At 37.2% G+C, this 27247-nt stretch overlaps 2 protein-coding genes across 3 annotated transcripts in view; one reads left to right on the forward strand and one right to left on the reverse strand.

Annotated features, from left to right (window-relative positions):
* The window catches only part of LOC112462451, a 107704-nt gene extending 83900 nt beyond the window's left edge, over positions 1 to 23804 (reverse strand). The window contains exons 1-2 of one of the 2 annotated variants that reach the window (XM_025028238.1): positions 23709 to 23804; positions 10281 to 10381 (exon numbers count right to left, since the gene is read on the reverse strand). The gene's annotated coding sequence lies outside the window, so the exon portion shown is untranslated. Of the gene's footprint in view, positions 1 to 10280; positions 10382 to 10828; positions 10900 to 23708 lie in introns of those variants that run through there. The other variant, XM_025028237.1, reaches the window with a different exon arrangement.
* A 1391-nt stretch (positions 23805 to 25195) lies between these two features.
* LOC112462482 (syntaxin-17) lies at positions 25196 to 26984 on the forward strand. Its single transcript, XM_025028280.1, has 5 exons — positions 25196 to 25630; positions 25698 to 25893; positions 25989 to 26209; positions 26366 to 26582; positions 26706 to 26984. Exons 1-5 carry the CDS (start codon positions 25499 to 25501, stop codon positions 26852 to 26854), a joined length of 915 nt encoding a protein of 304 aa, XP_024884048.1. The 5' UTR covers positions 25196 to 25498; the 3' UTR covers positions 26855 to 26984.
* Positions 26985 to 27247: the final 263 nt, after the last annotated feature.

Raw genomic sequence — 27247 nt, forward strand, 5'->3', positions numbered from 1 at the left:
GCGCGTCAAGAGTTACTAAATGGCATATGAATTATTGCGATTGATCTGTAATTAGTAATGCCAATCGACTGCATCAAGTTAAAATTTAACGTTTCGTCTGGCAATAATGATCCACGTGTTGCAAATAACTAAATGATGAATGTGCTGGAGCTGATAGATTGAAGTTAATGATTTAACAATAAAACGCAATAATAAAACAAATTCAAGGAAATAACAAGTATATTCAACGTAACAAGTATTCAAATGATATTATTATACTACGGCAAAAGATATCTTCGCATTTGTAATTACTGGTAGGAATAGCCTTTCAACCGTGGATTGTAAACTGAAATTTTAAATCAACTCGCGGTTTATCGTGATCTCCCCAATGTTCGCTTTCTCTCTCGATTCGATGTTTCTCATTATACGGGAGGCAGGACGCTGGCGTATCGGGGAAAACAAGAAAAAGAGCGCTCCAGGCGTTAATCTCTTTATGAGACACGATAATCGTTCATAACGTACGGTGGCGCGAGGCGAGCAACAGACTCACGGATGACACGAAGCGGAGGCGCGTTAATTAAATTAAAAATCATTGTACCTATATTATGTCTCTCCGCTTATTCGGCGAGAGGCGAGAGATACGGGATCGTGAAAAAGTGCAGACAAAGAGGAACGACAATGAGTGAAACAGCGATGAAAGAAGAGAAAGAGCAGCGTTAGGGCAGGCAGGGAGGACAGATACGGACGAGATACCTTTTTCACGATTAATTCGACAAGAGTTGACTGCCAGGAAGAACAGAGAGAGAGAGTTGCAGCGACATGAGCATAAAGGCATTGCAATATCCGTAATGGAAATTAATGAGATTATTGGAACGGCTTCGACGTAAAAAAAATGGGCGAAGTAAAATGGGCGGTTTTCCCGTCAGAAAGCGCGATTCTTTGGTTTCGCTGCGAGCGAGATGCAGCGATACTATTAGTATTCATTGATTTATTAATTGTCAGAAATTTCTCCTCTTTTTCGAAATCTCTTAATCGACGGGATTTAGATTACTAAGGACGTTAATATTTTATTGGTACATTGGTGCATTGGCAATATCGACAGGAGAGATATATACGTATACACTGCAGACCTCAATTTCCTTCGTCTCTTCACGTAAAGTGCAATAACGTAACGTAATATGTCAAATGTAGCATGCTATAAATTAGAACAGTTTATGGGCGAAACTTTCTCAATATTTTTGGAGCATCCATCGCTGGTAGTTTACATATTTATACCGCTGTCCTTGTTATTACAATATTAACGTGAAATATGCTCTCGCGTAAAACTCTTTTTATCATTAGCTACAGGAAGAGATTTCACACGCGCCAGGCTCATGTCCCCCCCGTAAATAATCGCACTAATGCAGTGTCGTGAATGGATTTTCCGCGATATATATAACTGTACGACGATGCAAAAAGCAGCTCGATTAATTAACCTTCTTTGACTGCGCTTTGACTCCGCCGCTCGGGCGAAGCGCGGGGTAGTTTTTGCGTGTTCTATGTAAATCCCTAAATTTTCGCTGGCGTCGCGACTCCCGCCGCCCCATATATACCGCGGCTATAACGTACGACGATAAAGTTTGTTATTGCGCGAATCGGGAATCCTGCATTACGACCTAGACAATCGTTTATTGCGCACCGCGTGCATAACCATCCTGCATTAATAATGCTAATCGTGTGTATATGCCGTCGACGCATTAATTAATGCCGCGGGACGATTGTGCTCCGTAAACAATGAAACTCGAACGTGATTGCGAGCAACGTGCTATTGCAAGCCCATTAATGATTACCTCATATAATTTTGCGATCGCGGCGATCGATAATTTATTTATCGTCACGCCGGAAGTCACCGCCAGCCACCGCGGTAACGGCGCGGGCGGTGTGTGGAGCGCCAATATTTTCGCGCGGACGAAGGAAATTATATCGCGCAATGTGTGTTTCCGAAGAACGCGGAAGAACGCGCGATAAATTCGCGTCAATATGACCGCCGACGGATAAAACGATTTCGCGCGTCCGTTCGCATTCTGCTTTTTGCGCGATACGATTATTTATTCGCTATAAACGGATCGGGTTTAACTTTTGCGCGACACCTTTGACGCCGATTGGATGTTTGATCGGCGCGTACGCGAGGCAACACGATTATTTAGCGTACATACACAAGGTAACAATCGCTTTATCTCTCCTCCAACGGGTCGCTCTGTAGTATTTGTAGAGTAGGTTACGAGAGCGTTGAAATTCCAAACTCAGTCGACGGACGCGTATATTCGTGCGCGTATAGGTACGCGCAATGCGGAGGAGAGGGACGAGACGATATATAAAGTGCTATTCGATGGCTCGTGCGCGCAAACTGAAATCGACGCGAGTGTGCTCAGCCAGTAATCTATGATCATCAGCATCAGGTAACGAGTGCTTGTTGGCGCAGAATTCGCTATAGCCCGAGTACAACAAATCAGATTACTCGCATGGCTAAGTGCGTAACTCGTAAGTGATTTGCACGCAAGAAGCAGAATTATGCGCGAAATTGTAGACGCGCGTATTTTGCGCATAGACGCGAAAACGATTTATCTTCTGGATTATTCAATTGCGTTTTAACGCGCGACGCGAAATAAATCTTGCTAATAGCGTAGAATATGCATATAAACTGCGAGGATGCATTAACGTGGCGTAAGCCACTTTGCGGCTTTTAATAGATTTGTCCGTTCTGTGAAACATAGAAAACTGATCATCTATTAATAAACTCTCATCGGTCCGGTTTACAAATATCGTGCCGCACTGTACAAACTTTGTCACTGGTATATTAGTGATGTATTAGTGATGAATTCAATCGCACATCTGTTTTTTTAACATCTTGATTAAACATTCGATCGTCATATGACAGCGTGGAATAATACATTTCGCAATCCGCAGAGTTGCGCGCGATGTCCATATCGATGTCCGGAATTAATATAGAAAAAAATGCTAATAACGTGCAGAATATTAATGATGGCAAAAAATAAATCGGAAATATTTACATAAAACGACTCATCGAAAAAAACCCGATCCCTTAAATATCCCATATGTGTACTATTTGTTTAAAGTAATTTATTAACATTTATCATTATCAAAATTTATTATATTAGAAGAGGATTGGATAATGCATTTATCTCGATTCTCTTGTTCATCATGACAATTATATGATGCGTGGCAAGGTAGTCAAAGCGAGATCTGCAAATTCATCTCGCATGCCGAGGTATAATAATATACAATATATATGCATGGCATGCACACGTGCATGAATGATGCACTCGCAATCGAACTTAAAACGGCCGCCGCCGCGCGCCGTTGCGGTTCCACTGCATTTACGATCCGATGAGCGCTCGTCTTTACTGCCGGGCCGAAAAGTATTTTCTACCATCGCGTACCGATATTTGCAGTGCTGCGACGTTTCGGGAGGCAATAATATTGACGATGAGCTCCGTTACAGGCTAGAAAAGCCATCTCGCGTTTACGTCACTCTCGATTCCAGAAGTCTGCTTTATATCATCGAACGTATCGATAAAAAGAGCGAGAAATAGAGGAAACCTAGATTCTTTTTATTTTTGTCGATGTTTAGCGTTTGATGTGACGGACAAACGCTGGAGATATAATAGCATAAATCTGCGAAGAGTTATATGTATGTATTTTTATTCAAATATATAAAATTTAAGCATATTAGGTGTGTGAAAAAGATTAAATCGGATATAAAATAATATATATAAAATGTTGGAATTAGTACTTTTTCTTTTCATTATACGTTTCTATTCTCTGTTTAAAATCACGCATCTCGACGGTCAAAAAGACTTAATTACGCGACTAAGTCATTAAAATAAGACTATTAAAAGTTACGCGTATAAATTTACTTCGCAGCACCAATTCTACGCGCATCTTAGTGTTTAACGATAGCATGAACCTTTAAGATGGTGCCGTGAGTTTGCCTTTAAATTTTGGCCCTTCTTATCGTCGTCCAAGCATGCGCGACGTCGCCGTGGCTATTTGTCACTCTAAGCGGTAAGAGTTATGCGAGAAAACGCACCCTTCGCCGCGGTGTTTCACGCACGCCGGGATGACGGCATATTGTACACGCGCGTAAATAAGACTTTGCATAAACGTGGCCATCGTGATATGCGGATCCCAGGCCGATCCGCGTGCAAACATCAGGTATCACGGTTTTTAGCGGTTGATGCAGTGCACACAGACACGCATAACAAAGAGTATTATCTTGACTGCATCAATTTTGCAAGAATCCTCATCTAAACATTTTCTTATGCGCATAGATAAATTGCGATAATTACGAAATATATATTTCTCGTTTATCGGTATTGTTATTGTAAAAAATATTATTTTTCGTATATCATAACAGTAAAGAAAGAGCAGGAATTTCACGTTATTTACTCAGGAAATATGATATTATTAGCTGGATGAGAAAAAGAGCAAACTATCGAATGGATCAGGCGCAAAAATGATATACGACGTGACGATGTTTTCACGGATTCATTAAACGAATATTATATTTGATCAAAAGTTATTTTTATAATTCAATCAGATATATATATATATATATATATATATATATATATATATGTATATATGTATATTAATATATTTAATTTATATATTTATTAATATAATAATAACAGTTATTTATTATAAAAAAAAATTATTAATTAATTCATTTTGTCCAATATTTTAGTATATAATATTTGATTATAAAGTTATAGAATGTTGCAGTGTTTTATTATTTTTTGTCACATGATTAAAAAAAATTCTTCTATAACATACAGTTAGAGACATAATTTGCCATGATATTTGACAATTATGTTTTTTCATACTATCTTTCAGTAAAAAAAATGTACGCTAGAAAGCGCATTTATACCGTCATTATATTCGAGCTTAAGTAAATGGAAGATATGCGAGAGGGAATGGCATCAACGGTGGCGGTGGCATCATTGCGTAATGTAGACACGAACGTGCTAATAAAAATTCTACAAACGTAATTGAAGGGTACACGGTGTTATGAGCGTTAGCGGGAATATTACTTTATTCGCCGGCGCAGCAATAACACTGCGTCGAAGATTATCAAAAGTCTGCGCTAGATTCCCGCCGCGAACCCCGAACGTGAAAAGTACAAGAGGGCTCCCTCTTTTTCTCTCGCGTAGGATTAATACACTCGAGCAACCGGAACGGGTGAAGAAACGTGCTCTTAGCGCGCTGTGTACGTGACGTTATTCTCTCGTTTCTCGTCTTCCTCTTCTACATCATCCAGCCCGGATAGCAATAGCTTCCTCTCCTAAACTCCTTGCTTTTCCATTCGGCTTCCCTCTCCTCTACCCTTCTATCCCTCTCCCACCCCCCTCCCTCACCTCCTCCGTTCCTCACAGATCTTCGCTATTACCCTCTCGCATTACGCTTTGTACGGTTACTGCGACTGTCATCTTCCTCTTCCCTCCGCCTCCACCTCAGCCTGCTTCCCTTTCTCTCTCCCTCTCGGAGATTAAGCCGTACTCGGAGAATAAGGGGAACGTGAGGACGAACGCTCTCTCATTTCCATAGCAACAATCCGGGAAGCACGTTTTCCAAATTAACCCACGCGCTATGCAGAATTAACCCATCCTCCCGCGGCGTCTTTATCCCTTTCGTTGCCCCGCCGGACGAGCCTCTAGTCTTCGCGATTATGTCGCACGTTAATTTCGTTCTTAACGAATGGCGTGAACGCAGGACACGAATTGAAATCTCTAATCACCGGTTTAAAACCGTGTCCAACACTGACATTTACTCCCTTGTAGCACGCAGTTGGTATTCCTAATTGCGAGTAGAAACAACCGCGTTCGCTAGATATTAAGCAGATTTTAAAGTCTCCCCATAAACATTTTTCAGTAAAAAATTCTTTAAGTCATATAAACAAGAACAAGTCTGTTATAAATAAGAAACAAAAAAGTATTTATTTGAACAAATTTTATGTTTTTATCATAAAATTCAATGCAATTTCTTAATAAAAATATTTTAATATAAATTCGAAAGAAATGTAATATGAAAATGTACCTTTAAAAATGAGATATCACATCAACGTTGCAGTATTAATAATTACGATAGCAGCATATAATAGAAATAGTGCCCTGTTCATTAATGTAAGAAGCGAATATCGAACTTTTTACTTTCTTAGCGCATAAAAATTTTCACACGTTCAATAAAGAGAAAAAGCAGACGCGAGCATGAACGAGAACCAGATTATCAAACTCGCGTTATGAAGAAAATTCAATAAAACCGCTAAAGCATTAAGAAACTGGATCTTCATCTTTCGTGGGTCCTATCGGCCACGACGATCGAGTAAAATTCACGAAGGACAGCGGTACGGTCACTCTCATAAACCAAGTAAGTCGACCTTGCCGGCCATAAAACTCAACTTCGAAGTCTCTTTGTGTGCGCCCAGCTTCTTCTGAAGTAGAATGTGAACGCGGCGAGAAAGCGTCTAGTGAAAGGTGTTGGACTAAGATAGAGAAGGAGGGGGGGAGTTGTATTAAAGAGCAGGAAGAAGGACGATCTCGAAGGAAGAAGACGCGAAGGAGAGGAGCAGAAACGAAGGGTGCGCAAACACTTCGCCCGAGGACTAGCGCTATAGGCTTTTACCTACAGCCTTCGCGAAGACGATTGATTATTTAAGTCCCTCTCTCTTGGCTTATATACCTAACGTTCTCTCCGGTATCTCCCCCGAGACCTCTGTTCCCGGTTGACCCGTAATCCTTTCTTCTTACTCGCTACCACTCGTATATTTGTAAATTCACAGTCTGCTTTTCTATCTCGTCGCGGCGCACAAAGAAGATACTTTCGGAGTATCGAAAATCGAAGTCATACCGTCGTCCGATCGGATCGAGACCGAGAACACCATCGCCGTTGCCCACCTTCCTCTTCGTCGTCGCCGTCGTCGTCGCCGTCGTCGTCGTCGTTGCTGCAATTTTTCTCTGTACGAATTTACTCTGTGCTACGCCAGAATCCTTTCTTACCCTCTTCTAGTTCACATGCTACAAGCCACGTAATGGTCTCGAGCTTTACACCGGGCACGTGCTTCCTTGAATTAAAGACCGTCTTCGAACTGGTATGCCACACGCGGCTCGTATCACATACGGCTGGATCGTATACAAGGTTTCGCGGCCCCGGAAAAAGTCGTTGGAGCATGAAAACTTCAATGCCAGCGCTATTGCGCTATTGCGAACATTCCATCGATGCACGTGTTTGTGTGTGTGAGTGCGAGGGAAAGGGAGATCGACACGAACATATCAAAATATAGGGCTACGCGGTTCGTAGCTCGCAAACAGCACTAACTTTTCGCGGATCTCGGCGGATCGAACGCCAATTTCAAAGCTAATTCGAAGCTCACCGCGACAGCTCTACGGCTCCGCGATGGAAGACGTAAATATTTTATCGCCCGGCTATACGTAACGACTACTTTAACGACACCAACTAGATGGATGTTAAACATCGTGATTTACGAGCGTGTACATTGTACATACATGTGTATCGTTTGTGTCGCAAGTATTCTCTTTTGATGACACTAGCCGACAAGCGTCTCATTTGCCGACGCCAAAGCGGACAAATAATTCCAATAATACTTGGCCATTAATTACGCAACAAGAGCTTTTCTATCAGATACAGCGGCTATACGAACTTTATTTTTCTTATCGTTATTCCAGTTTATACTTAGAATGCAAATGACAAAAAGAAGTTTTACGCGCGACCGAATTATGACAATTTATATTCATAACTGTAGTACAAGAATAATCATTGGAAAAACTTAATTTGTTAAATAGATTTATAACAAGAGAGGTGTCAATCTTTGTTATCAATATTAATGAAAAATGACGAAACTAAAATAATTTAAAGTAATTATTTTAAATGTGAGATATCGGTAAGTAAGATCAATAATAAAATGCGAGATATGCAGATATTCTAGACTCGAAAATATGAAATATCAGAATCTCGTTTGAACCAATACCATCTTCGAATGCGAAAGCCCTACTCAAAGTCTTACCAAAGTTTCCAATCCGGCAGCTTCCCAACTTATCGCGGTTTATATTACATATATATGTACCCTTATACTTCTGCGGTCAACAAAACAGTTAACTCTCCGGGGGGATCTTCCACGAGGCCGCGCGACCGACGATAAATCCGATTGTTCCAATGGCATCTCAATTCGCGGTCGATTATATGTATACAGTATGTATACCTTGTGGGGTGCTCTTGGATGTACTCTCGTCATATCGGCTGGTCCACGAGCAACCAGTGCGAGGGGGTTGGAAGGGGTTGGGGGTCGGACGAATACATCCGCCTCAAATTGATTGGAATTGTTCCCTGGCTGATATCTCGTTCCTGATGGTTCGTGGCAGCTTCAGATAGACAGTAGGCTGCACCTTGCACGCGGTGAGAGGACAACCTCGGTGCTTTGCGTTCGGTTGGGTTAGACTAGGTTAGTTTAACCCGGGCTATATCCGTCAGACCGCTCTCGTGTGTTTGCGGAAGGCTGTGGGCGAGTAGGGTAAGGACGAGCAACGACGAAGGGCTTCTTGCTTGGAATTAATTTCGAAGCTTCTACGGAGAGCGCCACTTATCCCACGCTTATCGTATCGTTCGATGGAAGGACGCGTTAGCTTCACCATCGGCATTCGCGGAAAATATTGAATGTTTATATTAAACACACTGTGGTTCAGTAAACCAGTCCCCAAAATAAAGCATTCCTTAGTGCCAAATGCTACTGGGATTTATATTACATAACATAATATTTTCATTGCATCACATTCCAAATTGCATTTTACTTCTCTTGCATTTGCGATTTGCCGAAACAAACTTAAATGATCGCTTTAATAAATACATATCGATCCAGAAAACTGGATAGTATTTTGATAAAACATTCTTCGGTTCAATAGTATTTTGATAAAACATTCAATCTGGAGTTAAGCTCGTTTTAGTGAATGAAGCTTCAATAATTTTTGAGTTGTAAATGATTAAAGAAGAAGAACCTTTTGTGAACTAAACTTTAGGAGACTAAATGAATAACTATATTTTTCAGCAAATTTCAGGCGAAGATACTTTCTTTCAAAGATTACTTACTGATAGAATTTTAATTCTATTTTTCCAATAACGTTACAATAAATGATGATCTTTCTCTAAAATTTTGTTTAAGTAAAAATCGATTATAAGTTGGCCGAACAATCTGTTATTAAAAAGCATTTAATTTTTCTTAGACATTGAATTAACTACTTATAAATATAAGTAGGTATAGAAACAAAATATTATACATATTATAGAAACAGATATATAAGTGTATAACAACTTTGGCTTAAAGCAAAGAGATTTGTAGAAACTATACTTTGCACATCAGAAACTATATGTCTTTCTGCTCTATTAAATCCAACAATGAGATTTATTATATATCACAATTTTAAATATCCATAATATACTCAAGAGAATAATTCATATTCGATATTTACAATCGTTCCGGCATGCGGATGTTTTGCTCGAGACACAATTATAAATTACTGCATGATAAACATACCACCAAAATAGTAATGTGTGATCGTTTGTAAACGTTGACACGCGCATTAGGAAGTATTACAGGTACAAAACCGATATTGATCATCCAGTGCGAGATAAATTAATGGCAGTTTATCATATATTACCTTCTAAATGCAATTAGAATCATGTAACATTTGGTCAAAAAAATTCAATTATATTACGAAAAACTTATTCATCAACAATAATAATTGTTGATGTAGGTTGATAAAAATAATTTTTTTTATCCTTTTAATTAGTCATATTATTTGTTATTTAAGAGCATTTGTTATTTAATCCTCGTTACGCTTGAATACTTATTACAAGAAAATAATTATATTGTCGAAACTGCGAACCTGACAGTTTTATTTATAAATTTACTATAATCACAAATTCCCTATTTCCATTTCGTAAAAATAATTGTCAATTTATTTGTTGCTACACAATTTTTGCCAGATTACTATCGTAAAAGGCATCAAGAACAATCAGACAAATCGAAGAAATATTACTCGTGTGCTGCACACATATACAGAATCGTAATAAAAGATTATTTATGGCGTTTCAGCCGCAACTATAAAAATTTCGGGATAAAGTCGTAATTTACAGTCTGCTAAACGTAGCACACTATGAAACGCAATCCATCGTTACGCCTAACGTTTTACGGCCTGCAACGATAGCTAAGAAAAAGATTGTAGGGGACTCACCGTACAGTTGCAATCGAGTGTATCGAGTTGTCGTTTTACGCTCCCAATGAGGCGTCGGACTTAGGAGAGTCTATATAGTTGGGATCGAGCCAGGAGATAATCTGAAACAATCCGTAAAATATAATTAGTCTCAAATATGCATCACATTAAGAAACAATCCACTGGATTAAAATTAAAAAATAGATATTTATAAAATTATTATTATCAATATTATTAGTTATGGACTATTTAGTTGTGATATAAAATAATAACGTGATACTATACAATGCCGAATGTTAATCTATGCAATCTCGGTATACATATATGTGTACGATTGATTTAAACGTTTCGAGAGTATGAGTCTTCGGTGATCGTTGATTCATGAGTGAGTCATATATCATCTGCGCATTAATGACATTAAATTGCACAAAACAGCGAAATGCTTTCAAACTTAGCAGGCGCCGTATCACCACGACTTCCGCGATACGTCACGGCTAATATGCACGGGCGCAGTCTATAACTGTATAACAATACGTGCTTTGCTTTATATTGCCACAGGCAATAATTACCGCAGCAGCAAGGTGAACTTCAGTTTCATGAATCCTCCAAGGAAACCGCCGCTACATTAGATTAGCTAGTTTGACACTAAGGAGGTGAACGTGCATCCAAGCCTAATCTGGAAAGCAATAGTTCGTGTTTACGTCCTGGTGTACCCTGCCTTATAGTGTTACCGCTTTTGATATCCAAGAAAGACTTGTTTATCAAATTAGTGTGTGAATTACGTAAACTAGATGACGAAATGCAAAGTATAATGAATAGACTTTTAAATATTGATAAATGCGGTCGTTTAATTTAAGAATGCTTTGGTGGTTTTAAATTCTTCACCAAGAATAAATTTTACTGCGCAAGCACAATAAAAAGAGCTTTTTACATAAGCGACACTCTTATTACTTTAATAAAATAGAAATTTATAAATGTACGAATTTAATATAACTTCTTTTTCTATATTTATTAAATAGATAAAATAGTTATATCGCACATGTTATATAAATGTCTAAATTTTATCAAAAAAAATTTTTAAGTTTTTTTTTCTAAATTACAGAAAATTCGACAAAGTTCAACTACAGATTATTTTAATATTTTCAACCATCATATACAAAGCAGAGTCCGCTATTACTAGATATTAATTAGTAATTGCATTAATAACTGTTTTATCATAACGTTATTAGTAAATATACCACTGATTACATTGTCGCAATTGATACTAAATTGCTTCGATTTCAATAAAATATACATACGCGCGCGCGGCAAACTACCCCTCTCTCCAATAAAAATCTAATTACGTAATTAACGAGAATAACAGCAATTCGAAGGGTATTCGTGATTAGTGTCGACAATTATTATTTGTTTCTCCAATTAATTGATAGAATATACATGATCGAGTAAAATAAACTCTCTCCGCGCGCATGCTAAATTAAATAGCGTCATCGATGATAACTTTTATTACGACGTTTAGTCATACATTAGACAATGCCGCCGGAGAGTTAAACAGGCGAAGTCACATCTTTCTCCCGTTTCTCGACGTAAAGGGCGATTCCATGGTACGTTGGAAATACGCGTGAGGGATGGCTTCGGCCATTTTATATGACGTGCCGTAGGTAATCCCCATTGCGAAACGATCTGGGCCACGAGCCGAGGAACGACCTTTTTATTTCTCGACCGGTTTTACGGCGGGCTCGCTTCCACATTTATCTCAGCTCTTTCTCTGTCCTTCGTCCCATCTTCAGCCTCTCCTGCATTCTCTTATAGGTAGCTCCTGTTTCTCTATTCTTTGTACCTTTACGGCTTCTTTCCTCGTGCGACAGGACTTGTAACGGTGTCCTCAGTTTCTCCATTGCCTTACTTATCCGGGGGCTTTTTATCGAAGAATTCTCGAGTATATGAGAAATAATTGACAAGTATCACGACGCGCGCGTGAAAAAAGATTCTTCTGGTAGAAATACACAGAGAATATAGTCTTCGCGATTGCGAATCAATTTCGATGAATGCAACAAGTGCACAGTAAAACAAATTATCGAAGAAACTTGTCTATATACACTCGTTAAATTAACGAGTTTTACTATTTACGCGCGTCTTAGATACAGTATGTAATCAATACACTGCACATATTGAAGCAGTATAGATAGGCAATGGCAAATTCCAGCATTGGTAGGCATTGCGCACACACGCACACAAGACGTATTCAGCATATATATATCCCGTTTCTCTATGTAACTAGCTCGAAGGATTCGGCCAAGTGATAGGACGACAACCCCAAATCCTATCCACGTGTATTCGAGATGAGAAGCTTGTGAAATAGATAGGATTTGACTATGAGGTAAATCGCGCAGGGGGACTGTGGAATCATACATAAGCAGGCTATGAACTAATCTCAGTTACAATAAGGTAAATATTAATTAAACAATAGGATAAGTTTTTAAATAAAGATGTTTACCCTAAAACAATGTTGTCCCAAAATAGTGGGCCAAATTAATGATGTCTTAGCATCATACAAAAAATTAATCTACAGTGGATAACCAAAATCATTAATTAATCTCAACAAGAAAACATTGTTTTCATCATTTAATAATGCCATATATAGTCAATATAATAATTCCTTTATCATATGACATGCGAATGTTGCAACTAATAACTCAGTTTTTTAAAACTGAGGAAATGCTATTTTAGCGATATGCATGTGTCCGTAGAGCCGGCTATATTCGCTTTGGCAACAATACTGATATTGTTTTTTTGTTCATCTATATCTATCTCGTGCAAGGACGGCTCCCGTGGAATAAAATTCGGCGCTGCAATTTTTGTTTTATGTGAAAAAAAAAGAAGAAAGAAAAAACGATATCTCATCCTTCCCGATTCGCCACTAAACTGGGTTGACGAAGGGTGACGCACCAAAATACATGACGAGCTAATAAAGCTCGCGCGCAGCTTCTCTTTATATATATCCTATATGAAGAAGAAATAAAGCTTCATTGTGTCTCGTAGCCTTGGGGCTACCGCAGTTTCATCGAGGGACAAAAGGGATAGGGCCAATGACGAGAAGCGAGGCGGGTGCGATATTATTACGCAATACGAATAGACCTTTTTTGTCGTTTGCTGTTAAGGACGTCGCGGCAAAAAGATCCCTTCGTCTGCAGATTGCGGCTGCTAGTATGCGGAAAAACTTAAGAGCTTAAAGCGGCCATCCTATTGCGTGCGTCTTAATGCAACGTTAAATTCGTAAGCTTGCACCGACTTTAGCTAAAGATTAATTGAATTTTATATCACGTTTTAACTTAAAAGCTCTTCTATGTATGCGTCCATGTGTATATGTATATTTCGTTCTACTTTAAACGTCTATGTATTGGCCATAAGAAATGCAACTGCAAATGCAAGATCGTAGCAGAGTGTCATTACGCATCTGAGACATTGTCCTGTGTTCGTTTCCTTGGGACATAAATTAAATCCTACTACTTCGTTAGAAACGAGAAGCCAATTAAGATGCACGACAAAGCGCTATTTCATTTGATCCCACTATTTTCTACGGTACAGTAGTGAAATTTAATGCGATGCCGCCATTATTCCTCTGTACGCTCGTACGAAGTGACAGTAAAAATTTTAAGTGGCATCACTCTTCGCGATATACAATGTAAGTACATTGTAAAAGACTTTCGCACAGCATTATTGCAAAAATTGACGATAATTCTCAATATCGTAAAAGGGTAAATCCATTGTGCTATAAACAAAATTATTACCACACGCATCGTGTACTACAGCGAACGATCGACGTGAGTTCTTATTTTTTATGACGATATAGAATCTCGAAAATTTTATGAAACCTCCTCTGGAATTCTGGATTTTTTAAAGCCCCTCTGACAGAGTATATGAAGCTGTGTGTAATTTAAATGCGTGAAATAACACATTTATAAAAATTCGTAGATTTAATCATAGCTAAATATCGCTAAATATGCACAACTACAATATATAGCAATAAATATAGTAACGGTAACTACGTATCGACAATGGAAATCAAACAAATTGACCATTCAGTTGCATCAAAGCTATCAGAAAGTTCGGTTAACTTTTTTTTAATCAAACGATAAATCGACTGCCTGCGAGCGAGCCAGCAATTCCGCAAGCCGAACTAGGTCGGCATATTCAGGCATATATGTATCGCTGCATGTAAAGGGAAAAATCTATTATCAGACAGAAAATATACATATTCCACCGGGGTAACGGGAAGAAGATCACCTTCACTTTTGTTTCCAATATTTCGAATGACGCAAGAGATATCAAATCCAGAAATAATTACTTTCCTCTCGTTTCAAATCAAATATACGGTTTTTACTTCTCTCACGTGCGAAAATCTAATCGCATTTTCGTAACCTGCCATCTTTACAATTGCTTGCTCGTAAAAAAATGTAAAATTTATAAGCGTTTAAATATAAATTTAAAGCTTTATTATAATGTTTCATTTGCGCAATATCTATTTCTTGTAACGAACTTTCCGAGGAATCATCCTTTAATAATTTTATACCCCCTGATATATTCTGATGAATAAACTTCGTGCTTGGAAAAAGTGTTTATAGTAATTGTCGATAAGTTAATTCACAGACTGCGAAGTGTAAAGTGGTCTTTTACGCCGTGTGCCAAAGTGTCAGAACCCGTGTGGATGCCGTAAGATTCAATTAGAAGCCAATGGGCTATGCAGTTTACCGTCGGCCTTCTGTCGGCCCTTTTCTCTTTCTCTCTCTCTCTCTCTCTCTCCCTTTCTCTTTCTGTCTCACCTAGTGTTAGTGAACATTTTCCGAAACCCCATAGAGACATGCGCACAGAGCCGTTTGATGCCAGATGCTGCCGCGGATATTGGATAAAAGTTTCTCAGTTCGCGGAGGAAATAATTTCACAAGCCGCGCGCGGGCCAGGGCTGCTACTGCCTCTCTTGCGCTTTCTCCCCTCGTTGCGCAACGTTCGTTCTTTCGCAGGGACCAGCGCTAAGAAAGAAACTTACCAGGATCGGGTAAGACTCCCCCCCCTTCGGATTTTCTCGACTTGTCGTGTTTCTCTGTAGACAAAACGGGCGGCGACGCCACCTGGCACTTAACATATATGGTAAAGCCCGGCTATCGCGCAATGGTGAAACTTTCCGCCACTTTCCTCCCGACCGATTAAGAGGTAAAGATGTTTGCGAGGAAGCAACTCAATTGTTGTGTTAGTCTCTCCTCTGTTATGAAATTGATCATAGAGAATTTGACGAATGTCAATCGCGTTGCAAGGTACGCGTTGCAAAAATATTTATTCAGTTTTAACAATTTCAATAACAGATCTTTGGGAACTATTCTCGTTATAAATATATGGATAAAAATATAAATCGCATAAATGTTTCAACGAAGGCTGTTATCCCAGCATATATTAAAGCATATATATTAAAGCGCCCAATTCACTCTTCACTCTGTTACTGATACGATGTCTGGATACAAACACCATGTAATCCTCATCCTCGTCAACGCGCACTCCAAGCTGCATACTGTTATTTACTCAATACGATCGTCTTATCATTGATAAGCTAGGCGATTCTATATAGAATACATGAGAGAAAATCGATAGAACACAAGATGCAAGAGTGTTTCGTATTTGAGGTTTAGTAATGAATCCTTAAAGGATGAGATAAGTACATTAACATAAATTAACATAATAAAAAGATTACGATTTTCCATATTAAAACATCATGGCATCAGTAATATCAGTTATTCTGTATGCGGAGTTCAATGTATATAATTCGATATAATTATTTGTTTTCGATATGTTAGGCTCAACAATTATTACAACAAAGGAAAATATCAATAAAATATTTTATATTAAATATTTAAATATTTCATCAATAAAATATTTTATATTAACTCATGTAAAAAAAAATATGCTACAAAAGTTCATATCCCTTAAAATATTTCTCGAAAATAGATATTTCATAAAAAATTGAAACACTATATTTTTGCAATATGTAGACAAATTGTAAATATGTTTAAATAGAAAAAGGTAGAAAAGAGTGCAATAAAAAAAATGAATCCGAGATTACTTATAGAATAACGATTATCCCTCCTTGGCTTTTCTTATTCAATTAATTTCATTGATATTAAAAGAGCGGATGAACTATCACGTACTACAGGAAATCGACACGTTCAGTATAACGAGGTCTTAAGATCACTTAAAGAAAATCACTACGATTTTCAAATAATCTCTCCGATAATCTTAATCTTTGAACTCGCGATTCGCGTATCACATAGATTACACGGGACTTTGATCATCCGATGCGATATCGACGAGAATTTTTCTCTGTTTAGTACAGTTTCTCGATATACATTGCAGTTTTAGCGATCGGACTATTTTTGTCACGGATTTGCTTTGGAAACATTCGATAAACAGCGCTGGCTCGGTCTAGCTAAGTGCTCTCGGCAGTAAGCGGATATTATTCTGTCACGGCGCTCCGATAATCTATGAACAGCGTTCGTATAAATGCTTTTTTAATCGCTCACATGGCACATGGATTGTACCGAGTAGTAAGAAAATGATAATAATATCCAATGCTTAAAACAATATAATAATAACATTATAAAACAAATATTTTCAGAATTTGTCTAAAACATAATTCCATTAGTTTTTCATCTCAGATAAAATTTAGAAAATATTTCGTACATAGAAAAGACTTGCAACTATTGAAATATAGAAGCAATAATAAAATAACAAATTTCTACAATTATTAATGCTACAAACGCTTTTTTGAGAAAAAATAAAAATTTTAAATACTAGACATTTCTAAAATAATTTGATTTAATTTAATTAATTTTTTCTATTTCTACTGATTTTAAAAATATTTAAAACGTGTACATTAATAGTAGATTATAAAAAAATGTGTAACATATTTTATCAATAATTTAATTTATATTCTATTGTTGGAATATATTTTTCACATTTTCTAAATTTAAATAGCGTGACAAATTAAACCACAAAAATTAAATAAAATTAATAGCTTAAAATAAAATTTTCTTGTATCGCACAAAATATCTACGCGCGCTCTGCTCGAGATTTATTCACACTAGAGAGCACACAGTGTCACCGCAATATTGATTTATTTTCCTATTGCATATAACGATTCTTTCATAGATTACATCATGAATCAATCGCGTTGCCTATCTTTAAACGGCCACAAATTTTTTGCCATACTCGATTTCTGTCGCGTCCGTATAGGAAATCATAAAATCAGCGCATAAATCAATCATATCGTGAAAGAGAGACACGCTTTACGCGCGTTGTCAAGACCAAATTTCGCGATAATATTTCTTATTTATTTCCATCTTGTATTTTAGAAGTTTATCCGTTTGTAATGAAAGCGTTAAATGATACGGTAAATAAGATAGGATAGATATGTATGCATCGCTAGTACAAACTCCACACATTTCTGAGATAAAACGACATGCGATTCGGATGTACAATTGATAAAAAAAAACTAAAGAATTGTCCTGATATAGCAGCTAATTATATACGTAGCCGTGGAAAAAAAATGTGCCATAAAGAATTTAATTTTATCGTTCGCGATAATAGAAAACACGCGACGTTTTCTTTATATTTCTCAACAGAATGACATGGTAAAGCGCGATTATATTTATGTAAATGCAACATTTATTACAGTTATTCTCGATCAAAAAGCGCTTCTATAGATATTGCATGTTCTTTGAATTTGTCATAAGTGTTTTGCAAACGCGGTAAAATATTTGATATTAAAAAAAGAACAAAATATAATTTTTTCGAACAACGAATTATTACGTCAATTTTTCTTATTCTACAATTCTTCTTCATGCAACAATTTGTAATGCAACATTTATTAAAAATAAAAAATGTAACGATCAAATAAACTATCGTTTTGTTACAAAATTTAGTGAAATTTCCGTTGACAGGCAATTAAAAATTGTTATACAACATACACGTGATATGCACACAAATGGTTTCTAGTGAACGCATAAAGATTGCCCATTCGGCTAAATTTCATCTCGTGGAAACGGTATTATGGCTGCCGTGCATCGCTATTTGCTTGCTGCGCGTGCCACATAAAACATGTAAGAGAGAAGTTGATCTCATATAGCGACGGAAAGTAATTTATTTTCATCCCATAAGTGATCTTGCTCTGCCACATGCCAGTAAATACGCTACGCGTATTTGACCTCTTTCTGAAGCTAGATATCTTATTTTCAGAATTCCACATTTTAATATAATTGATGAAATTTTTATTTTTCTTGAAAATTTTTACTTAATTGATGTATGTATTTAAAAGCTTTATTTAAAAATAAATAAAAATAAATTTAAAAAAGTAATTAATTATAACTTTTTGTTATATATACAAATTGTAGTAATAACTTTTTTATTTCAATCCAAAGAATATTATAATAAAGATAATATTTCTTTAATTATTGTGGTAGAAATTAGAATTTTCCAAAAAAATTAATAAATTAAAAAATCCACATGAGAGAGATTGCATACAAATTAATTTTTTATATTAAAAAATATAATTACATTTGAGAACATACGACTTTTAATAGCATCGATGATCACGTATTTTCTACTCCAATTCCTAATACATGCATCATTATACATGTTACACACTGCACATGACAAGTTACATTCTTTCCTGTCAGCATCAGGGAAGTGCATAATACCCTAATAATAATTTAATTTGTTTAATTAATCATAAAGCGTAAAATTGTATTGGTAATTCCTATGAGCTTGAACGGAGAGAACAGTAATGTTTCCTCGATTTTCGACCTCTGGGATATAAATTGCGTTCCGCACGATTATTTCCGTAATAAAAGAAACATTTTAGTTATTACATTTTTAACAAAATACATCGCTGTATACGAAAAAGCAATAAATTATCATCGTCAATCTGTTAAAAATATTTCGCGCATTTTTCTCTTTCTAAAGCTGAATAAAATAATTAATCGGTCAGCAGATATTGAAAGATTTTATTAAATAATGATCTGCGATGTATCATTGGTAAAAACCGGTTTTGTAATCTGCAATCTCATCACGCTTTTGGTATTAGGAAGATTTAGAACGCGCGCCACGCAATATTTCTTCCAGCAGCGATATTTCAATAACGCCCGCATAAAGTATCGGTGCAGTCTGCCGATACAACCTCTATATTCAATAGGCGCCTATCAGTTCTCGCAAACGACATTAAATCTACATTGATTGAAATCTACCTGCTTTCTCTGAAAATCATGCGGAATAAGACTTATTCGTTTCGAGAAATCTGCCACCGACAACATTCATCAATATCTGCAATGTTAATGATCACGAAAGAAGGATATTATGTTTGTCGCGAGAATATTTTTTTATTTACGCAGTTTATCGCGATAAAGTAATTAATTCGCAGATTTGAAAAAAATACAAAGCACCGCGTAACACGGTATGAGCGATTCTGATGACAACGAGATAATCGATAGGATAACATTACGACCAAAAGTTTCATAAACTGTGAAACCATCTACGAGTTTTATTCCATAAATTCCACATACGGATGGCGAAATCCATTTCGAATGGCAAAATTTGTGCAAATGGCACAAATGACAACACGAGTCGTCGCGGCTACGTTGGATTTCACAATTCGCCGTTTGGTTTGGCCAAAATGGTAAACTCGTTATCGAAAACGCTAGGAATTTTTGCGTCGGAAAATTGGACATAAACTTCAATATTGATAATTCGTGATGACGGACTATCGAACTTGTCCTAGAGTCATTTCGCGGAAATTCGTTGTATAAAAAGTTTCTGTTTAATTAACTCGTATACACGTGTATGTGTGTATGTAAGTGTGTGTCTATGTGTGTGTGTATGTAACAGAACGTGAATTTGATTGCGGGGACCGCAATATCGACGGTGGTTATACGCGGTGCAAAATTATACTGTCATGCACTGAGAAATATTTGAATATGAATACGAGTGTGTGTCGCGCGGTAGGACATTATCGTGCGGGACGTAACTGTGGCAAGGATTAGTTAAACGGTCAATGTTTAACTACGGTGCCGTTACGCAACTATAATTTGGCGACTTCGTCGCACGAATGCAAGACGGCAATAAAATCTACTTTGCTAAAAGCATGCAGCCGAGAGAATTAATTCGGGCGGGCTATTACTCTCCAGCCGGATGTCGCGTCATTAACGCCTCACCATGTAGCTGCGCTGTGTACTAAATTATTCGTGAAGCTGTCGCCGGCAGTATGAAATAGTTACGAAGCGTATACTTCAATATCTATCTCTATTTTGTCGTTAATATTATTAATATGAATATTATTACTATATATTATCCGTATTATTATTATATTATAGTTCAAGTTCTTCTTTAATACAACCCAATTATAACATGTACAAATTATGCAATAATTGGGTATTTCGATACATTTGCTTGCTTATTTAACATATGTATTTACGATATGTATCCACAATTTCAGTATTCCAAATGAAATCAGACTGAGACTATGATTTTTCTGCAGTTCGGGATTAATGTCACTTCGGAATATCAATGAGCTAATTATTAAAAGAAATAAACGTAAGAAAAAAGATGAAGGAATCACAACGCTTTTGTATGCACAGGAAAAAGAAGGCGCTACCATTAGAATGCAGCGTGTTGGTCTGCAATCAGATCGGTGAGGTTCCTAACCAAGTCCAAATGTAGTAAAAGATATAAGCTTGCGTCAAACTGATACGTTTTGTGAGTATTTTCAACATTCGTTTTTAACATAGATTTATTAAAGTAATCAACATATGTATAATTTCTAGAAATATTTGCGTGAAGGTATAGATCAACGTGTTAAATTAATTAAAATTTGTATTTCACCGAAAAAAGCCTGGACTGTGAAAAGTTAACAGTCGTTCTTGTGTTATGTACATTTTCCTATATTGCTAATAATAAAGAAATGAGTTTTGCGTTATATTTAAATAAGTAGAACGCGGTAAATATAAACGGAGACAGTTCCTAACCATTGCTAGCCTAGTGCGGCTGCATTCGTACGCCAGGCACGTGACTTTGTTACGAGATAACGCTACTTCCGAATTTATACGTAACCTGCGCCTTAGAGACTCCGGATTCGGATTCCCTAATTAACGAACGAGAGGAGACAAAGCGCGATCGTCGCCCTCTCTCCGGCTCACGGGGATGTCAGATATAATTAATTTCACATCACATATCTACGATACGCGAGCCAAGGCAGTTCGAATAGCAGAAATGTCCGCAAACTTAATATCTCGCAATCTTAATTACTTCTTCATATAAAATTAAAATCTAATTGCCTTCTAACATTTCCCTCATGCTCAATATGGTTGATGAACAAGTCGACATGAAAAATTCATGTTTCTATTAATAAAAATGCAATAATTTACAATATATGGATCCTGCAATATATAACAGCTATAAAAATTAAACCAATTTTAGAGTAGATTAAAAAAAATGTATTTCTGCAATATTTAATATATTTTTCTTTTGAGATTAGAATAACATTTCTCGCGGATCTTCTACCGAATTTGCGAATATGCTATAGAGTCAGAAACAACAAGATTAAAATGCATTTTAGAATTTAAACCTTTGCGACGATAAAATCATAAGAGTATTATAGAAAAGCAACTTTCCATTACATTCATGTTAATTAAATAATTTCCAGGTTTTTATTATTTTTTATTACATTAAAGGAAATATGCTAAAAGCTAAAAGTGAATATTAAAAGCGAACCACTGAAGAAGTCAGACTGTCTCAAAGAAGATGAATGACACTTTGTATACGCGAAATAAAATCACGTACACATGAGAGACGTATACATGCTCATTAAATAATTAAAATTAATTCAAGAAAAAGGTGAATTATCCTTTATTCTGTATTTAACACGGCCTATAAGTGTAGGCGGTGAACGACGGAGAAAATCCTGGCCGGTGTTTAAAAGCGCTTCTAAACGTCCGGCGACAAAAGGTCAAAGGATCGAATATCCAGATAGCCCGCGGTAATTTGAATGCGGTAGTTTGAAATAAAAGGTCACGCGAAAGCAGGACAAAACGGATCTCTGTGTACAGACGACGTATGGCGGCTAATGGAAGCCGGAGGAGAAATCATGGGTGGAGGAAGAAGCACGGGTGGAATAGGGAGGAAAATCAAGGGACAGAGGGAGGACGAGATGGACAGGGGAGAGGAGGACGAAAGGGAGGACAAAAAGAGGCCGAGGAGGGGAGGGCGGGGGGGTGGATACGGCGAAGCGACAGAAGAGAAGACTCGATTACACGTCACCAGCAGCCCAGGAGCCTATTTGATCGCAATCGGTTTTTCATTACCAAAAGCTTCGCCGGGCTTTATACCAAATTGTACATTCGGCGACCCTTGTAAAATTCATCGGGACGCACATCGAGCAACGGAAGTCGCAGAGTAGCGCATAATTGATCATCCCGCGTGCATACATCTCGCGCGCGTGCTGCCCATAACTTCCGGCGAACGCGGGATAAAAGTACGCGGAACCTTCGGGTGCCATGCCGTTCACGTCGAATCTTTAATTCGCGGAAATGGATTGTGTGTCAGAGGTAATGCGTGGTAAATCGACATATCGACTCTCGTGAAATTCATGCATCCACCACTCGCGGCTTCCCTTCCGAACCTTTATTACGAGTTTCCGATAGATTATGCATCTCCGGCGTGTTGTTCGTTAAAATTTAAAACGATACAAACTGAATCTAAGAGTTCTTTCACGTCGATGCACAAATATCGAAAGGTGGCACGAAAATTTCGCATACTGAGAAAAAAATGTTGTTAACTCAATATTTTCAACTAATTATTATTTTTTTAATTTAAGTATTTAAGTATTTGAGTCAAATTATGTCATGTTAGATTTAATATATCGTATTTAATTTAAATACATAAATATTTCAATTAAAAAAATAATAATTAGTTGAAAATATTTAGTCAAGTTAACAACTTTTTTTCTCAAAGTAATTATACCGTGTATTTAACATTAAACATACTTTCACAAACACTAATGCCCCTTTCATATCCCGCAAGTATTCCACCCCTCTTATCGGGGCGGAATACTTTCTTTATATTAAAAAAGCTTATTAAACTTTCACAATTAAATATCATACGTATATCAGACCTTTAACTGCCATTTAACATGGAGTCTTAAAATAGTAGTCCTAAAATACTAAAAACGAAAGATTCTCGAAAATGAATGACGTAGAGAGGTTTCTGATGGTGCTGATAACGAATTTCAAGTCAAATTAAAATAATTTATGTCAGAAATCTTTATGAAAACTATCATCAAACTGTTTAAACATATTTTGTTCAAATATAACTTTAAAATCATATGCAGCACACCCAAAAACTCTTAAATGTACGTACCTTGTTTCAGTCATTAATTTCATGACGAGAAGATGCATTCTGTTGACACTAAACGCAAAGTCCAAAATGACGAGAATTCTCGTCATCGGCAGTCAAGAGGTTAAGAAACAGGAGGCAGATTTTCGCTTCCTCGGGAAACCATTGCCCGCTTATCAAGCTCCGCACATTTCGACTTGAAAGAATTCACAATGTTAATGTCTTATTGCCAATGTTATTCACAATTCAGAGCCTAATTACAATTACATATACATGTATTTTATACATACCTGATGAATTAATTCATCTGTCCGACGGGCCGGCCGCCACTTAATTTAATACCCGCGCGATTGCGCAGTGCGCGGTGTAGCGAGAAAACGGCTGTAAAGGTGTGTACGCGACGATCAACCGATTATGTTATTGACGGTACGTGTCAAACGCACGATTTCGAACGAGCGGACGCAACAACGAGCGGACACGACAACGCCTGGCACAAACGGCGGTTTACCCGCGTTACCTGTTATCGCGCGCGCGCGCCGATTAACCGCTTTTAGCGGCGACCGCACATTATTCCGGCACTTTATTCGGCACTCCCGACGTTTATTCGCACGCGAGACTGCTTTTTGACGCGGAAACCGCGGGGTAGCTCGCGTGCCGGCGACCGACGCGAAAGCGCGCGAAACCAAAATGGCGACGGGTCAGTTTCGCGGCCGCGCATGCGCGGCGCGCGGCCGCGACGCGCGCTAATTAATCGCGTTTGACGATTCTTCTTTTCGTTATCACATTAGCGCTCGTTATTACAGGACATTTCGGTGAAATGTTACACGTCACCTGACGTTCCATTTCGCGATCATTTGCACAAAAGCGCACTTTTGACGAACGATATAAACGCGAAATATATACACGTTCATCGAGGCAACATTAATTTCGTTTGCATTTTGCGAACAAAGCCTCTGCTGCTCTAGACGCGATAAATCGAAATTCGCAATAGAATTGTAGTTTTACGAACTGTACGTGCAGTAAACGAAAAACGCTCAAAGAGTTAGAATATGAGCGTATATATTTTATTTTACAAAATTATAAACAGCATTTTGTTCCTGAAATCTGACAAAAATTAAAGATCGTCCGGCCAAAGGTAGCATTAAAATGTGATATTAAACAATTATTATTAAGTGCAGCATGAACAAAGATAGATCATATTTTACGAGCAAATAATATCAAGTTAATTCAATAAAATATTATATAATAAAAATTAGTAAAAATAATTAAAAATATTTATTTGCTCGACAGATTTTTTATTTTATTAACATACAAGGTTTATGAGAAAAAGAAAATCACATATTGTAATCAATCTAATATTTAGCAATTTTTTTTCTTATTACAGTAAAACAATACGGGGCTCGGAGTCTTGAATGGTACATCCTCTGTCATCTTACAGTGTCGTGTTGAAACTTGTAGCCGTTTTAGTACGAATTTACGACTACAGATGGGGACAACATTCACAGTCTTTTTTTGACAGTCTTTTTGTGCGCGCGTGTTACACGACGGAGTAGATCAACAGCTGATCGTTTATTTTGGGACAAGGCACGCAACGGATCTGGCAAAATAATAAAACGCAGTTACCAAATTATCACCGTATTTTATTATCGACCGACATTTTTTATCGCAAAGAAGAGGGAAAAAAATTTCCACTATAAGAACTGCAAAAGGATTGAAAAGAGTGAACTTTGCGATTGTTGCTCGAATCCGCAGAGAGATACAAAGAAAAATACACAGAATAATAATCGTGCGGAGGAGCACGTCGCCCCAGAGACATGTCAGCGTTATCGGAGAGTGTTACGATCAAGCAGCCTATTAGACGTCTGGAGATCCAGATCAATAATTTTAACGTTGCCATTCCGCATCATGTGAATTTGTTAAAGCGACACAAGAACAATATCAAAAAGGTGAGTCTGTTTTACACATCTCATATTGTTTAGAGTCCTTGATACGAGCCTTTCAAAATCTTTGCAGTATCAGAATCAACAGGATTGGGAACAGGTACGAAGGGAGCATGTGAATGTATCTCGGATCGTCAAGCAACTGAAGGAGTTGTTGTACCAGATGGACACTCTTAGAGCACAGGTCCTCGATGTTGACATCGGTAAATTTGACAAATTGACAACGAATGCACGATCGAGTATCATGAGCGCGATCGAGGAGTATTTAGGTAAGAAACGCAGTGCAACATATAATACTCCTTCTTAATTTTGATTGGCATAAAATTATAGAAAACTAATATGGATACAAATGTGTCGTTTATAGAGATGGAATTGAATTTTTCGACATCACCACCTACGACATCACCTTCGCCTGTAAGTGAGTCAGAAGAGCTTCCGCATCCGCTTCATGACAGTGGTATCCAATTGCAAGCAGAGCAAGAAGATTTGCAACGCCAGCAGACATGTATGCAAGTCTGGAATCGACTGCAAGGGGAAATACAACAGTTGCACGAGCTCTTCGTTGAATTTAATAAAGTTGTACATGTAAGTATATAATTCCACCTTGTGTCACATGGTATTTGAAGAGGGATAATTAAATAACAAGTGTTTTTAAATGTTTTCATACATCATCAACATATGAGAAAGGGAGTTTATTAGTCTTTATTATCATTAAATGTATATTTTCTTGCAATCATGTAGGATCAGAAAGAAATGGTGGATAATATGGAAGACAACATTGAGGAGACTCAAATCAACGTGAACGAAGGTGCAAAATACCTGCAGAAGGCTTCCAGATATAAAGTCGCTGCGTATCCCCTAGCAGGCGCTATGCTGGGCACATGTATTGGAGGACCAATAGGTTTGTTAGCTGGATTGAAAATTGGTGGTCTTGCTGCTGTGGGTTGTGGTATTTTAGGTAAGTTGTATGAATTTATATAAAATTAAAATTGAATACTGAAATAATTATATAAGAGCTGAATAATTACATAAGAGACGATGAAATGAGAAATAAAGATAGTGTGCAATTATTCATCTTTAGGTTTCACAGGAGGATCATTATTGAAAAAGAAACAAGTAGAATCGCGAAAACAAGAACCGTGTTTAGATAAATCGACAATAGATCTCAAAAGTGTTAAGAAATCTGCCTCTTGTCCTGACGATTTAAAACAAGACAAAAAACATTTGTGACAAACGATGACTTCGTCGACAGGCGACATTAATTTTAAGCGTAAAAAGAAGTGCACTGTTATATAATTGTAAATTGCTAAGATATTTGTACATTTTCCTATTTTTTGTGGACATGTTTTTTATTTGTATATAAAAACTATATAAATTTTGTAAAGCTACGTAGTTTAAAAATTCTTTGAGGGAGATTTTTTAACTTTTATGACTTAGTATTTATAACTTTGTATGCTAGAAGGAAACAAATGACTAGTCTTCAAACTTGTAAATCTTTTAAAATGTAACCTATTTAACAATGTATTATAAGATCATTGTACTTTACACAGAACTTGTCACAGTAAATATATGCACGGCTAAAATCAGGTTAAAGAGATAAGGAGATGTCTCTTTTATAAAATA

This window comes from Temnothorax curvispinosus, unplaced genomic scaffold (genome assembly GCF_003070985.1).
Source record: "Temnothorax curvispinosus isolate PA1 unplaced genomic scaffold, ASM307098v1 QBEX01012454.1, whole genome shotgun sequence".
Classification (NCBI taxonomy): Eukaryota; Metazoa; Arthropoda; class Insecta; order Hymenoptera; family Formicidae; genus Temnothorax; species Temnothorax curvispinosus.

Bases quoted from the DNA above. Each gene is read 5' to 3' on its own strand.
- LOC112462482 (XM_025028280.1), top strand. From the start codon at position 25,499: ATGTCAGCGTTATCGGAGAGTGTTACGATCAAGCAGCCTATTAGACGT. The intron at 25,631-25,697 runs GTGAGTCTGTTT...AAATCTTTGCAG, and splicing joins ACAAGAACAATATCAAAAAG to TATCAGAATCAACAGGATTG. The intron at 26,583-26,705 runs GTAAGTTGTATG...ATTCATCTTTAG, and splicing joins TGTGGGTTGTGGTATTTTAG to GTTTCACAGGAGGATCATTA.